Raw genomic sequence first — 14,626 nt, 5'->3', positions numbered from 1 at the left:
GCACACAGTGTATCTTGTTGAAACAGCTAATAATTATGATGATGTTAATCATATCATTTGAGAACTTCTACGGTTAATTGCCGCACGTACCTCAAATTGACGCCTTTCCACACGTCTGAAAGAGCAACACAAAACAGTTCCCACAATAAGAATCTTAAATGAAACAGTGTGGGTAACAACAAAGTCGAAGGCCCTATTGTTAGCTTAGACCTTATATTTTTTCTTCATTACAAGTAAAATTAGTTTTATGAGCTTTCGGTAGGCTTTGAAGTCGAACCAACTTCGGTTCTTTTAGTGTAGTGCGCTAAAAACCCAGCCCAAGAACAGAACGTTTACCCTATCCATAGAGTTACAAATATACAATCAGCAAGTCTGTAGTCTACGGGAGAATGCATAGAAAAAAAGCAATTGTTTGCGTTTGCTTGATGTTACAACAACACGGATTATTATGCTCGCGGTGGTGGCATGTTTTACCTACTTACATAGTTTCGTTTCCGTTTGTCTACCGAATCCCCTTTTTCTTTTCCGCCAGTTTCAACCTGTTCCCCGACCCGTACAGCGAGCTCCGAAGGACAGTTTTCTCTTTGCTATACTTTCGCCTGTACACAATCGAGGCAAAGCCGGTCAGTTTTAATCGTATCTGCTTGCATAAAGCTGCTGCACTAGCACTAGCAAACACACCCGAGTGACCCAATTGATGGAGCTCTGTTGGCTTGAGAAATGAAAGTGATTAGAAAAACTTTATCTTCAAATAATTTTCTAAAAATTTACTATGTTGAATACTAGCTGTACAAAATTTACTTTTTCATATAAATCATTTCACTTTCATCAACTGATAACACGACAGTGTCATATTGCTAAAATAAATTGCTATCTTTCAACACACAAAAATATATAGTCAACACTGCAATTCCATTGATTTTATCCAGCTATTTTGTTCCAGAAAATTCAGTTATTTCTTCTGATGGTTACTCGTTAAATGAATTCCGTGAATATTTGTTACGTGAATAATAATTTTAATTCTGAAACTATAGATTTCTAGCCAAACGAGAAACTTTTTCTAGTACACTCACTTTTTGACGTGAATATGTCTTACTTTTTTGTGAGGTGCCTTTTCAAAATTTACCATGCGGTAAAAAGATTTGGAATTACGTAATCAGACACATATCAGTTCCGTTGGTCATGGTCGAACTTCAGCATTAGTCAGTAATTGTAAATATTTTCAACTATATCCAGCAGCAGAAGTTTCGCATTCAAGATAAATACACTTCAACTCATTGAATATGGAATAAATTCAACAATATGAAGAAAGAACCAAAAATTAAATAACAATGAACTATTTATAATAATTTCTGCTCGTGAAATGTTATACAGATTTAATTCGCAACATGTGCAGCTCTGCGGTGTTTTTTTCCCTTTCGTTAGTCCCGCCTCAAAAATAAACGAATAATGACGTAGTTTTTGAAGAGAGTTTTTTCAATCAGTGAGCCTCAGTATTGATTTGATTCGTATCGTTTGCAATTCTGTGGCCGGTACGAAAGGATCAGTTTCTAGGAATAGTTTTATGCATCGCGTAAGCATGAAAAACTCCAATCGATTACAACAATATTTAGCACCAGAAGCGTTGCACTCTAGAGAAATACATTCGACCTTGTTTAACATGGAAGCAAGCTATCAATTCGGTTCTTCTAAGAACAAAAAATTCTAGGAGAGTATATTGATAATTGCATATCTCGAAACGGTTGCAGTTTTTATAAATATTGTAGAAATTGCAACTATTCGTGTTCTTTGAAACAGTGAATTATTATTATCATTACTTATGCATTTTAAAAAAGTCACGTTACTGACTATTACAAAAATTGTTCCCAACGAAATAAAATTAGTTGCTCTCGTATTTATTTTTCTCATTGGAACATTAAAAAAAACTAAGCAATGGAAAAACTACTCCGGTGAATTAATTCTTTCGGAAGAACTATAAAGTTCTGCACGGTTCTTCATTTTCAACTGTACTTGAAAAGCTAGCATAAGTCATAAGTAATTAAATTTGCACTTTGTGCCGCTCTGGGGCAAGATTTTTTTTATTGCTTTCTTTAGCCCCGCCTCGTTGACTGTGGACCTGTCTTTATAATCAGTGAGCCTCAGTATTGATTTAATTCGCATCGTGTGCAGTTATGTGACCGTGCAATGTTATTGTATCTTGCGTTCCCCCTTCGAACTAATTCAATATGGAAGAAATACAACTATTCGGCTCTTCTAAGAAAAAAAATCGGCCTTAAGAACTTCAAGGCCTTAAGAATTGTTTTCTCTTGAAATTTGTGATGAACAATCCGTTCACAAACAATTTACATAAAACTAAACGATTTAACTACTACTATTGACGGGGCTAAGGTGGTTCTATTGATTTTCATTTTATTTGATTTTCGAAGCAATTGCTCAACCGAAAAAATCATAGACATATTAGGTAATGTCAGGAAGGTTTGTAATTTTGTTTTTCAAAATTGATTTTTCAAAAAGATGTATTTTTTGCCTTGAAAGTACATATATTTTCATACTTTCGCTTTGGTGTCACTCTGAATTTTTTTGTAACAAATAAATCATTTTCGAACTCGTTGAAGTGCTTCGGTTTCACATTTGAAAAAAATGGTGAAAATCACATTTCAAATTAAATTTTAATCAAACTATGCGTCTCCGTTAAAGTTATGTTGGAAGGAATCGCATGATGCATAGCTTAGGGAACTAATTGGTTGGTTGTTGGTTTTGTTTTTTGAAAAAAATCTAATATTGTGATCGTCCACATTTCTAAAAATATGAAGCATTTTAACGCATTCAAAAATTGTTTATTTATTACTAAAAATATCTACTCCGTTTTTTTTTCAATTTTTTTGGTGGAGTTATTGCTTTAAAAATTAAATAAAATGAAAATCAATAGAATAACTCTAGCTTCGTCAATATAGCTGTTAAAGGTTTGAAATTTCGGAAAAACTGTCTCCAGTTTAAGCTTTTTCATATGTGGTATAACAGTATGAGTTCTATTTTGGGGCAGATTTCACTTGCTTACCTACCCGGCTGTAGTCTTTCTCAGCAACTGTTTTGTCCATATCTACTTGAATTGCTACCGTAAATATTAATTTAATTCGCTCCATGCGCAATTCTGCTGTGGGTTTTTATTTTTGCTTTCATTAGCCCCGCCTTATTGACTGTAAACGTACATTTTGAATTAGCTAGCCTCGTGTGTTGTTCTGAGACCGAGTAAATTTATTGTTTCTTACGTTTGTCAGATACCAGCGAAGAGACTAGTTTTAACATTTACGTTGTGCATCGTAAAACATAGTTAATAAAACAAGCAAAGCATTGCATTTCAGAAAAATGCATTCAAACTTGCTCAACATAGAAGAGTTTTGAACAATTTGTAATCTTTTTAGTGCTCAGCCAATTTCCACATATTTTACATTATTAGTAAAACGATAAACTAAAATTGTGCAATTGTCACTCCGCAATTAATCCGTTTGATTGATATAAGTTGTACTTTAGTATACGAACACCGTAAGGCTTCTGGAAACGAAAATGTGAAAGCTTGCACAATGCGCACAATCAATTAATAGATTAAAATAATAATCGTTATTCAGGATTGTGAAGGAAACACTACACTTTTATTCGTATTCACGTTATTTAGTATGTCTGTGTACAGCACGAAAAATCATGTACGTTCATGTCTCGATAGATGCACATAAAAGAAGCGGTCTAATTGATCTAAATTTACATCCCAAAAGATATAAAAATATATCACGTCAGTAATTCCAGAAAGCTCTCGTTTGAATGTTCATCGATGTGATATCAACACAGAAGAAATTATGAATTTTACAGGTGACATTTCTACAAGCGATGCAATTCATAACTACTTATTTTTCAAAATGACGCAATATTCCACTTGTACAGAATTTTACAGGCTCGGAATGTAATTTACACTTGGCTACCAAGTGCCGCTGTATGGATTTATACGTGTCAATTATTCATCAAACAAATATGGGCTTTCGTGGTTTAGTCGATTAACTGCCGTACTTTATGATCTAATGTTTCTCGGTTCCAGTCGCGCTGATCTTTTGCTTTTTATTTCATTCGATTTCAAGCCATGTAATTTCCATATCGCACAATTTTACATGTTCTTGAATATAAATGTGTGTGTGAAAAACGACACTCCATTTGTGCTTGTCTTATAAAATGTAAAATCACTTGATTTTTTTTCGAACTGTGAAGCCTTCATTCCCAAAATTACGGCAAGCTTGGTTTTACGTCATGGGTAATTTTTTGTTTTGTTTTGAAGCATTCATGAACACTGTCGATCGAACGAGGTATAGTATATATTTTTGTTGTTCAGGAATTGCTAAATATGAGACACGATCGTGTTGCATCAGCGAATTCTCGAAAATCTCTTTGTCTGTGGTTAATTTTTATTTATATAAGGGCATTTTACAATCCTCGAAAAACGGCCATTGCTGCAAAACGCAAATGCAGATTTCTCCGCTATCGTTAAGAAAAAAATCAAAAAAGAAATATTGGTTTACTCAATTCATATGATGTTTTTTTTCACGAAGACGTGACGTGATGTACTTCAAATTGTTTCAAACATCGAGTACAATGGATTTGGATTCATATGATTGTTCATCAATTTCGGTAGCGAATAGTCAACAGGCATTGAAAAATAGGGTATAGAATCGAATTGTTCCAACAACTCTATGCCGTAAGAAATGTAACTTATACTGACAACAAGTGCCTACTTCGACCGTCGTATCAGCTTCAGTATAACTACCCAAGGCGAAAGCAAACCATTAGTTGTGTTATTTTCTATCATTGAACATCACTGATGTTGCCGATTCTTCGAATTTTATACTTTCGAGTGGATTTGGAAAAGAAGTGTTGTCAAAAGATTGCACGTCTGCTCGAAGGTACGAAAAAGCAATCAACGACACCAGTGGTTTTAAGGAAAAATGCCATATTTGAACGCTTGAACAGAAAATTTTGTTTAGCTTTATTAGACATCGCGCTTATTCTGGGAATAAAAAAAATTTATCTGCATTTTGTAGGCTTTTCAGCGGCAATTAAAAAGAAGATTTTTTCACACTTTTGCTCATAATAGCATTCTACTAATCACGTTTTTCGTTGGAAACGCCGGAGGAAATTGTAAAAATGAACCGTTCTGCTCGAATATGTAAAAACAGAGCAATCCACGATAGCCGTGTTTCTCAATGAAAAATGCCATAAGCCACTAAACTGCCACTGCCTCCTTAATTGAATGTTGCTAGAAGAATTTAAATCTGAACATCAAATTTTACTGCGAGTATTTTAACAAAGATATCATTAAATATAAGATGTTCGGTCCGATCCACGCTGCCTACTAATGACCGGTAGCTGTTCTCGCATCAACTGTTATTACTATTAATTACTTCAACTCACTACTCGCCAACCGTACCGTTAATGCGAGCTGCTTTGAACTGGTTGAAGCTTCCATCAGGGGTAATGATTGGAACCTATCATGTATTGCTGCTACTATTCATTTCATGATCTTCTTTATAATGACTGACGGCAGCCAGCTTCATTCATCGGTAGAGTCCATAGCCCTACAAAGAAGAAGAAAAAGTGATAAAGCGAGAAATGAAATGAGTCAGTGTCATTATGCATAACATCAGTGAACACCGGTCACTGGATTGGTTCTACAATGGATAGGCTCGTGTTTTAGCATTAGTTTGAAAATATGCGGAGCTATTTGAAAAAAAAACATCATCTCGAAAACTTTAGAATTTAGAATCATTTGAAAAGCCCTTTGCGTTTGTTTAAATAATCAGAAAAACGGCGCTGGTGATATTTTCAACAACCTAGTGAAACGTTCGAAAAAAACCACCTACGTCAGATAGAATAGAAGCTACTTAAGTGGCAATAGAATCTGAAAAGGTGCTTTCGTCATTTGTTCTAGTTGACGTGAAAATCGTTAGTGTTTGAGTGACTAGTTTTCATCAAGAACTTGAAGTCATGCAATTGTCTGTAAATTGTTGAGGTGAAAACTCCTTCATGTTAAAAAACAAGTTTAAAATAGTTAGTCGATGCCTTTCACGCAGCCCACCCGGGTTCTATCCCCAACCCCGCACATAGGGTCAGAAAGCTTTTCTAACCCGAAGAGGCGAATGACCTTAAGGTTGAAACCTCTATAATTGAAACAAAAAAAAATGTTTGAAATAAATACTATTTTTGAATCTCATTTTTTCGTTAGATTTTCAACTCTTGAAAACGTTGAACTTAGTTTTTCAGGGTTTATGAAATTTTCAAAACATGGAAATTTTCTCTGTTCGACGTCGATTACTTACTCGAAAAATAAAAATGTTTCAGCAAGAATCTTTGAACCTTTGTTATATAGTTCAGATAATCGAATTCGGTGCTAGGAAAACTAACCCAACGAACCATGCATAATTCCCAAGTGCGCTGCTATCGGTCATACACGTGGGTGAATCTCGCGCTGCTTTTGTTCGTTCCTTCTGTTACTGTTTCGCGTTTCGTACAATTATTTCTATTCGTTCCAATCGGTCACTCGGATGCAAATTCCCCGTCCGAACGCATCCGAACTGGTTGTGGCACATAGCATTGATTTTTGTGGGCAGGAGGAGGGCTACGGTGCCCCGCTCGGCGGATCAGTCGAATAAATGAGCACGAATTGAATAATGAAAAATATAACTGTTTGAACGGAACTGCTCCTCCGTTCGGTTCGGATTAGCATGCAGTGCTTTCGTCTTGATTTGTTTATGCGTAGGAACATTGCCTTGAGTTGAAATTCAGCCACTGCAGAGAAGCCCACGAGTAAAGGGGCAAGACGTAACTGGATGACGGCGGCTTTGGGGAAAATGGAGATGACGGTCGATCAGATAGAGTAGAGGAAGTGTTGCGGTTTGTAAGTTGATATGTACTATAGCTTCATCACGGTTCGAGTAGCATTTGTGCTGTTTGATGCGAGTTGAAGTCGTAGCTGGCTGCTGGTAAACTCTCGCCTCTGTCCATCTCTGAACGATGAGTAATCGATGCAGTTGGGTCAAATCAGACTGCATCAGGTATTATCCACGGTTTCTCTTTATTTCAGCGTTCACAGTCATGGACCTGTTAATCTGCTCGCAATATTTACGGGGTGGTGTACAACCGAAGAACAGTGTACATATAAATAAATGAGTCCAAATCTAAATTAATGCATTGAAATTCATATCCGAACTCGTGATTGAACGTTGGGAATAAACAAACGAGCAGTTGAGTTCAGCGATTTGGGAATGTATGATTGATAACTCCAGAACCTTCCGCTTACCTTGTTTATAGGAAGCAGGCGTTCCTTTTACCGGTTTTGTCTGGAATAGTTTTTCTATCGAATAGGTAGTTTCAAGAAGGCTTTTCTGTGCTTAAGTAGTTTCAGGAAAATAATTCAATTATGGCGGATTTTTTAATTTAATTTTGTTTTGTTGAATTGAAAAAAATATAACATGGTGATTATTTTTTAAGCAAATTAGACAAGTAATTGTCTAAGACTATTATAATGTCAAATTCATGATCGCGAATACCGCCAACCTGCAAATACTTAAAAAAAAGTATTTTATCACTGAGTGTAATGAAATTTGTAAAAATAAGAAGAAACGCAGTAGGCGTGTGAGTCGACCAGATTTCTGTTCGCTTCTGTTAAAGTTTTACAAATAAATAAGCCGTTTTTCAAAAAAGGGTAAATCTTACAAAAGAAAACAAATCGAGTTTCTCTTTCCGACGAATAAATGCTTCAAAATCCTACAATTTTGAGCTTGAGCTTGAGCGACCACCCCTGGTTGCTACTCCGTTACTGATCGGGATTAGCTGAAATTGTACAGGGAGTTACTATCAATCTCCTAGTGGACCCCAGCCCCTTGCTTCAAAATCCTACAATTTTACCTAAAAATTTAGATTCTACAAAAGTCTCAATCTGTGTAATACAAAGAATTTCAAAGGGGGAAACTCTCATTACTTTTGTAATGTAAGTTTCGCCCTCCGTGTTCAATTGCTTGAAGGAAAGGACGAAACTGTTTATTTTCGTTATACCCGCAGATTTGCCTTAGTCGCTTAAACCAGCCAATTTCACGAGCAATGCGCAAGGGCGTAACTTCATAATTCACACAGAGAGCATAGAAGTAAACAAATCGAAAAAGGGCGAAATTTTTTTTATGTGGATTTATTCAGTGGATATAGAGGAAAGTGGACAAAATTTCATACCTTTTAAATAAAAACCAACAATTCATCGATTTATTAAAAAATGATCTGACAATTTCTGAATAGGAATTGAAATCAGAGTCGAAATATTCATCGATGTTTTTCTCCATTTGCTGTCAATGTTAAATTTGCCCTTCTATGAAAAACAGCTGAAATAATTTGATTTATTTTCTTGTAAATTAGAATGTATTACTAACCTTTTAAAATTTTATATTTGAACTAGTGATGTTTTCAAAACTATAATAAATATTATGTATGAGTCTGAAAAAGCCCCCTAGTTCCATTATTTTTTATCTGTTTTTGGGAACGTTAAAAATGAGCTCGGTTGGTAATTGTGGCCAAGTTGGAATCATACTCATCCGCAATATATTTGACTTTTATATTTTATTAAATTGTTAGAAAATTTCGATAACTTCTAGAGAAGTTTTAGAAATTTTGAGTGAATTTATTAAAAATATAAGAAAAACTAAATTTTTTTTTACATTTAAATTTTTGGATTAGAAAATGTACAAACTTAGTAAAATATGCATTACCTATTTTCTTCTGAGTAACAATTTTCAGTATCATGATTTTCTTACTTTTACAAGTGAAAGGTAGGAAGTAATACCCATTTTTTTCGTTTGAGCCAGAGATTGAAATAAGCCCATTTTGCGCATGAAAATGTGAATCAAGATTTCCGATTGTCTATCAAAAAACCAAACACCGTGAATTAAAAAGTTTGGTAACAAAACTAAAATTGGTATTATGTTTTAAATTGTGAGAAATGAAATTGAAGACCTTATTAAATTCTAAGTAAAAAAAAAATTCTCCTATCAAAAATCATTTATTCCAAAATTCATTATAATATCTACAATAAATATGCGATATGAAAAGATAATACTGACTATTTCTATTTACTGTGAATAAAAAATTTTGCTTATTTCCACCCCTGGTTTGAGCGATAAGCTCAATAAAAGTGTTGAACCAACTTATTTTTCGTCAACTAGTTTTGTAAATTTTTAACGCAGCAGTTTTAAATCAATCAGAAAGCATCAGAGCTTTCTTAGTTTGTAATATAATAATAGTACAATGATTTTATCCTCCGTTTACAAGAAGTATTTTATCTCCTTCTTTTAAATTGGGTTTTTAGGGGTTTGTTAAGAACCCCAGAAAGATGGTTTGTTCAGTGATTCTAAAGGAAAAGTTTTCTTGCTGTAATCTTTTTGGCAACACTATTTTTGACAGTTCACTCGTGAATCGTCGTTTGGTCTGTAATTAAATCATGAATGGGCGCCGGGAAAGGTGGAGGAAGATCCACTTTTTTTTCGATAAATTATGATCAACGACGAAGCTCATTTCTGGGTAAATGTTTACGTCAACAAGCAAAATTGCCGCATCTGAAGTGACGACCAGCCAGAAGCATTGCAAGAGCTACCAATACATCCCAAAAACTGACTGTCTGGTGTGGATTATGAACCGGTGGCATTCTAAATTCTACAAAAGGAAACTAATATCAATGCTTTACTTTGAGTAATCAGTTAACTACAAATGTGGAATTGATCTGCTAGAACCGGATTAATTGTAGAAGGATTTCTCATAGAAGATGAACTAGTTGGGCTTTTTGGAAATAAAACTGATTATAAAGAACTCGTACTCTGGTTATATTTCTGGTTACTCCACGAGAGATGCTTAGCATTTTGAGCATATTGAGAAAAAACCTATTCCTAATCAACGATCGATCTTTCATCGAGACACTCTCTTAAAAATAATTTTTTCCCTTTTTAATAATATAATTTCTGACATTAATTTGGGCTCATTTTTGGAACCAATTTATTTAGATTAATTCGAGTAGTTCACAAACGCACGCTCCAGCGTTTATCTCACATATTCGGCATCATTTCGCAAACCAAGCGCTTGACATTTGCGTTGTCTTTTTGTATGACAAGAATGATGCTAATCTAAAAAAACCTTATTTAATCCACCTAGTAGTGTGATGATGCTTTTCTCATGTTACTTATATTTTCAAAAACATCACCAGAAGATTCTGTCCAGATTTTTTTTTTCAAACTTGAATAAAATCAAAAACTTTATGAACAAAGCACGCTGTGTGCTAGGTGGTGGTGTTTTCTTCTTCCGTACCAACACGTACCCATGCGTACCGGTTTTACATAATTTTGTATGACAGTTTGAACATTTTGATACTCATCGCCCTATAATTTTGGAACCAAAATTTGGATCTGGATGAAATTGCACAACATCTTTTATGACACTGAGAGTTTCAATTTGAATCATGATTTGTGAAAATCGGTTTAACCGGTTGCTGAGAAATCGAAGTGCGTTTTTAGAACTTTTCTTCATTATTATCGGTGCGTTCGGAAGTGGAAACCGGGGACTAGTAGTGCCAAGGTGAATTTTTATATCCATTTACGTACAAGGTTTGCCAATTAGATGAATTTACCAGTAAGTTTGCACCTCGTTTCGCCATCACTTAAAAGAAATACTTATGAAACTTAAAATTTTTCACTTATCGCGCTGTAATACCGGAACCGAAAGTCGGACCTGGATCAACTTTTCGGGGACTTTTTAAAGAATGTCAAGATCTTTGATTTCCGAGAAAATTGAGTGCGCATTTTCTAATAGATTTGCACGTATTACCTTGTAACTCCGGAACCGGAAGTCGAATAAATATAAAATTCAATAACAAGCTATTGGACCATAAGACCTTTCGTTTGAATTTAAGTTTGTGAAAATCGGTTCAGCCATCTCTGAAAAAATCGAGTGACATTTGTCACATACACACAGTCATTTTGAAATCTCGACGAACTGAGTCGAATGTTATATGACGTTCGGCCCTACAGGCCTCGGTTTTCACAGTGAATTGCATAGCGTTTCTATATGAGAAAGGCAAAACGTGTTTTGTCGGTTACGTCACTTATACCATTCTATCTTCGGAACCGAAAGTTTGATCTTTGATCTTGATCAATGGCCTAATAGCAGCTTTCAAACAAACCTAAGCTTGTTGAAAAAAACACGCGTTTGTCGGTTACGTCACATTTATCATTATATCTCCGAAACCGGAAGTGGTAGCCAATTGTTCTTCGCACTTGTCTCACAACCCAATAGTAGCGCCTAAGCTTGTTGAAATCGGTTCAGCGATCTCCGAGGAAATTGTGCGGAGAGAAAATTCTTTAAAATGATGCACACACACACACACACATTTTCCGATTTCATCGAACTGACTGGAATGGTATATAAAAGGGGTTTCCGGAGCTCCAATCATCCAATCGGAGATAATGGATTCGTTGAAGGGGATGCTTCATTGTTGTTGGTGGCTATCACAGGTGTACTGGGGTTGCTTGGGGTTGGTGTGAAGGAAGCACCGTTGTCCTTTGGTGTAGTTGTCTCCTTGTCCAGTTTATCACATGGCTTACCGTAGTGAACAGCTTTTTGGCAATATTGGCCATCTGATTGTCATAGGTAACAAGTGATTTGCACGGAATTCTTGTATCTTGACCGAAAATCACATAAGAAGGTATAGCCGTCTTGAAGTGTATGCGTAATAAACGTACGCCATTTAGAATACCGGGGAAAAAATTCTTCCACTTTTCTTTTTCGATAGAGAGAATCTCTCCATATTGGGACATAACTTTGCGAATATATGAATCGGTGATGCTTGAGGGAAGATCATGCACACGCACTTCTATAGCACTATCTTCCATATATACTGGAGTGTTGTACTTAATGTTCTCGTGCTCCACATAGTGTACATTGTTATTGTCTTTTGCGAATTGAATTGCATTCAGCTCTTTAAAAAACTTGATGTAAACAACATTATTTGTCTTATTGCATTGAAGTAAATGCACACGTTTAATGTCAAGATGCATTTGCTCCTTAAGCAAACCTTCAAGTTCTCGTATTGAAGGTCGAATTTTGCACTGCCTGAAGTCAACAACAATTGTATTCTTTCGTGTCGGCGGTAGCTTTTGTTCGTTTGGTTCACTCATTTCAAGGTCGTTCTATTGTTCACTACACAATACTGTACTTGGTTTCTTCTGTCCCGAACGTAAGCGGTCGACAACAATACCATCGATGCGGCAATGGATGACGAGACGAACCACGAAAGAAGTGCCCCTCAATCCTCGCCGGAGGGAAATGGAAGCTCCTCTTCCCTTAGAAAAAGGGTGACAACGAGATCCAACTCAAAAAAAAAATTAGTTTCAAAAATCGGCTCAATCGGCCACGTAAAGCTTGTACGCAAATAGGCCTGAATAAAAATATCTTTTAAATAAAAAAAAAAACAATCACAGCATGCCATAATATTGTCGTCCTCTTGATTGCTCTATCATGGCCGACGGTTTTGATCGTTGCTTCACACCTCGCGTTTCATTCGGTAGCTGTTCTGCTTCGGTCGGTATAGTGAGGTTTTGCGTTATGCTTGAAAAAATACTTCGCCATTCTGCATGGTATGAACTTTCACAAAAAAAAAACAGAATCCGTAAATATAGACTCTATAGCATTTTTTTGCTCAGTTAACGTCTGTCTTTATACAAAGCGAATGGGTGAAATATTCGCTTTGCCATCCGCTAAATAGTCCACGATTCGGTTTGCAGAGTTCAGTATCGAACCGACTTGCACTCGAACGAGAAGGTTTGTTGTGCTCATCAGCGAATGTATCTTCTAAGGGTTCGCCTCTAACAAGCGGTATTGTTTGCGTAAGAGAAAATCGCTCCCACAGAATTAGAATCAGTATCGAACAGACTTGCACTTGGTGCGGTTTGATAATACCGTAAAGAAAGTTGCTTGTGAATTTTTATGTAATCGTGATCGGTCGTGTCTCACTGTATTTTTTTGTACGTGGGCTTTCTGTTTAATGCTTAACTTGAAAGAATATTATTAAACAATACTAAACATAGGCGATTCTAGATTATTAATACCAGGAAAACCGGGAATATGAATTCGACAATCGTGGACTCAAACATCACTAGAAACGCTGTGGAAAAAAAATAAGCAGTGCTTTCAGATACCATGTGAATTGAGCTTAAAAGGCAACTTTTTCTAGTTTGACGCATTAAGTTTCATTTCCAATTTCACGATCAGTATGAAGAATAAACTCAAAGCAGGGAAAAAACGGAACAAAATGTGTATGACTACTTGTTTTTACATAAGAAACATTCATACTGGATATGACCGTTTAAATTTTCGTTCAATCATGTAGTAGAGTAAGATAAAGAGTAAAGTCATAACGCTTACGTTCTGCTATAGCTACTGGTTCGTTTTTATGGTTACGTTATGTAATTTTTGTATGTCTTTTTTTTCCTCTTCTCCTTTTCGTAAAGGGCGCTAAACACATTTTTCCACATAATCAATTAAATGTAGCAGGCTGGTTTACTTTAGTTCAAGTGTAAGCAAAACAACTCAAATTATTGCTTCCAGTAGGCCATCATTCTCACGCAGCTCAAACAGATGGGCCTTCGTTAGGGTTTTGATTGTCTAAATTTATTCAATTGTTCAAACACCACACTGTCGAGAGCTTTACGTGAATTGAAAAAAAAACTAAAACTAACGATATAATCAATTTTCTCCCGTTCTACTTGCAGGTTCGTCTCGAGTCCATCGGAGCGGAAGATATTGTCGATCACAACCCCCGGCTCATCCTCGGGCTCATCTGGACGATCATCCTGCGGTTTCAGATTCAGGAAATCGAAATCGATGTGGTAAGTTGGTTGCGGCAAATGAATTAGATATTTTCAGTGGTGATAATATTGATGATTGGCTTTCGATTAGCTCACGAAACTGGGGTGGGATGTTGTGTAACCGAGTCGAAAGTTTCACACATTTAAAGCGCAAAAAAAAACTGTTGGTTTCGAGTTGCATCCGAGCGAGAGAATCAAAGTTTTTCTTGCGCATCGGGTACTACAATTTTGTTTCATTTGAGAATGTGTTTAAGCTCTTTATCTTGCACTAAATCAATGACCAATTTTCATCGACAGGACGAAGAGAACGAATCGTCGGAGAAGAAATCCGCCAAAGACGCCCTGCTGCTGTGGTGCCAACGTAAAACCCAGGGCTATCAGAACGTACACATCACCGACTTCACCAACTCGTGGCGATCCGGATTGGGTTTCAATGCGCTCATCCACTCGCACCGGCCGGATCTGTTTGACTACAACAGTCTGCAGCCGGGGCGGAATATCGAGAACCTCAACCATGCCTTCGAGGTGGCCGACCGTGAGCTCGGGATTCCCCGGCTGTTGGATGCGGAAGATATCGACACAACACGGCCGGATGAGAAATCGATCTTGACCTACGTTGCGAGCTACTATCACACTTTCGCTCGGATGAAGAACGAACAGAAGGGAGGCAAACGGATTGCGAACGTAAGTACTGA

At 36.4% G+C, this 14,626-nt stretch overlaps 1 protein-coding gene across 13 annotated transcripts in view; it reads left to right on the top strand.

Annotated features, from left to right (window-relative positions):
* LOC131427270 (spectrin beta chain, non-erythrocytic 5) overlaps positions 1–14,626 on the top strand; it is a 335,003-nt gene that overhangs the window by 296,799 nt on the left and 23,578 nt on the right. For all 13 annotated transcript variants that reach the window (XM_058590298.1, XM_058590299.1, XM_058590300.1 and 10 more), the window contains 2 exons: positions 13,836–13,952; positions 14,229–14,615. In XM_058590298.1, coding sequence (XP_058446281.1) covers positions 13,836–13,952; positions 14,229–14,615 — 504 coding nt within the window. The remainder of the gene's footprint in view (positions 1–13,835; positions 13,953–14,228; positions 14,616–14,626) is intronic.

Source organism: Malaya genurostris, chromosome 2 (genome assembly GCF_030247185.1).
Source record: "Malaya genurostris strain Urasoe2022 chromosome 2, Malgen_1.1, whole genome shotgun sequence".
Taxonomy (NCBI): Eukaryota; Metazoa; Arthropoda; class Insecta; order Diptera; family Culicidae; genus Malaya; species Malaya genurostris.
This window is presented reverse-complemented; position numbering and strand designations above follow the sequence as displayed.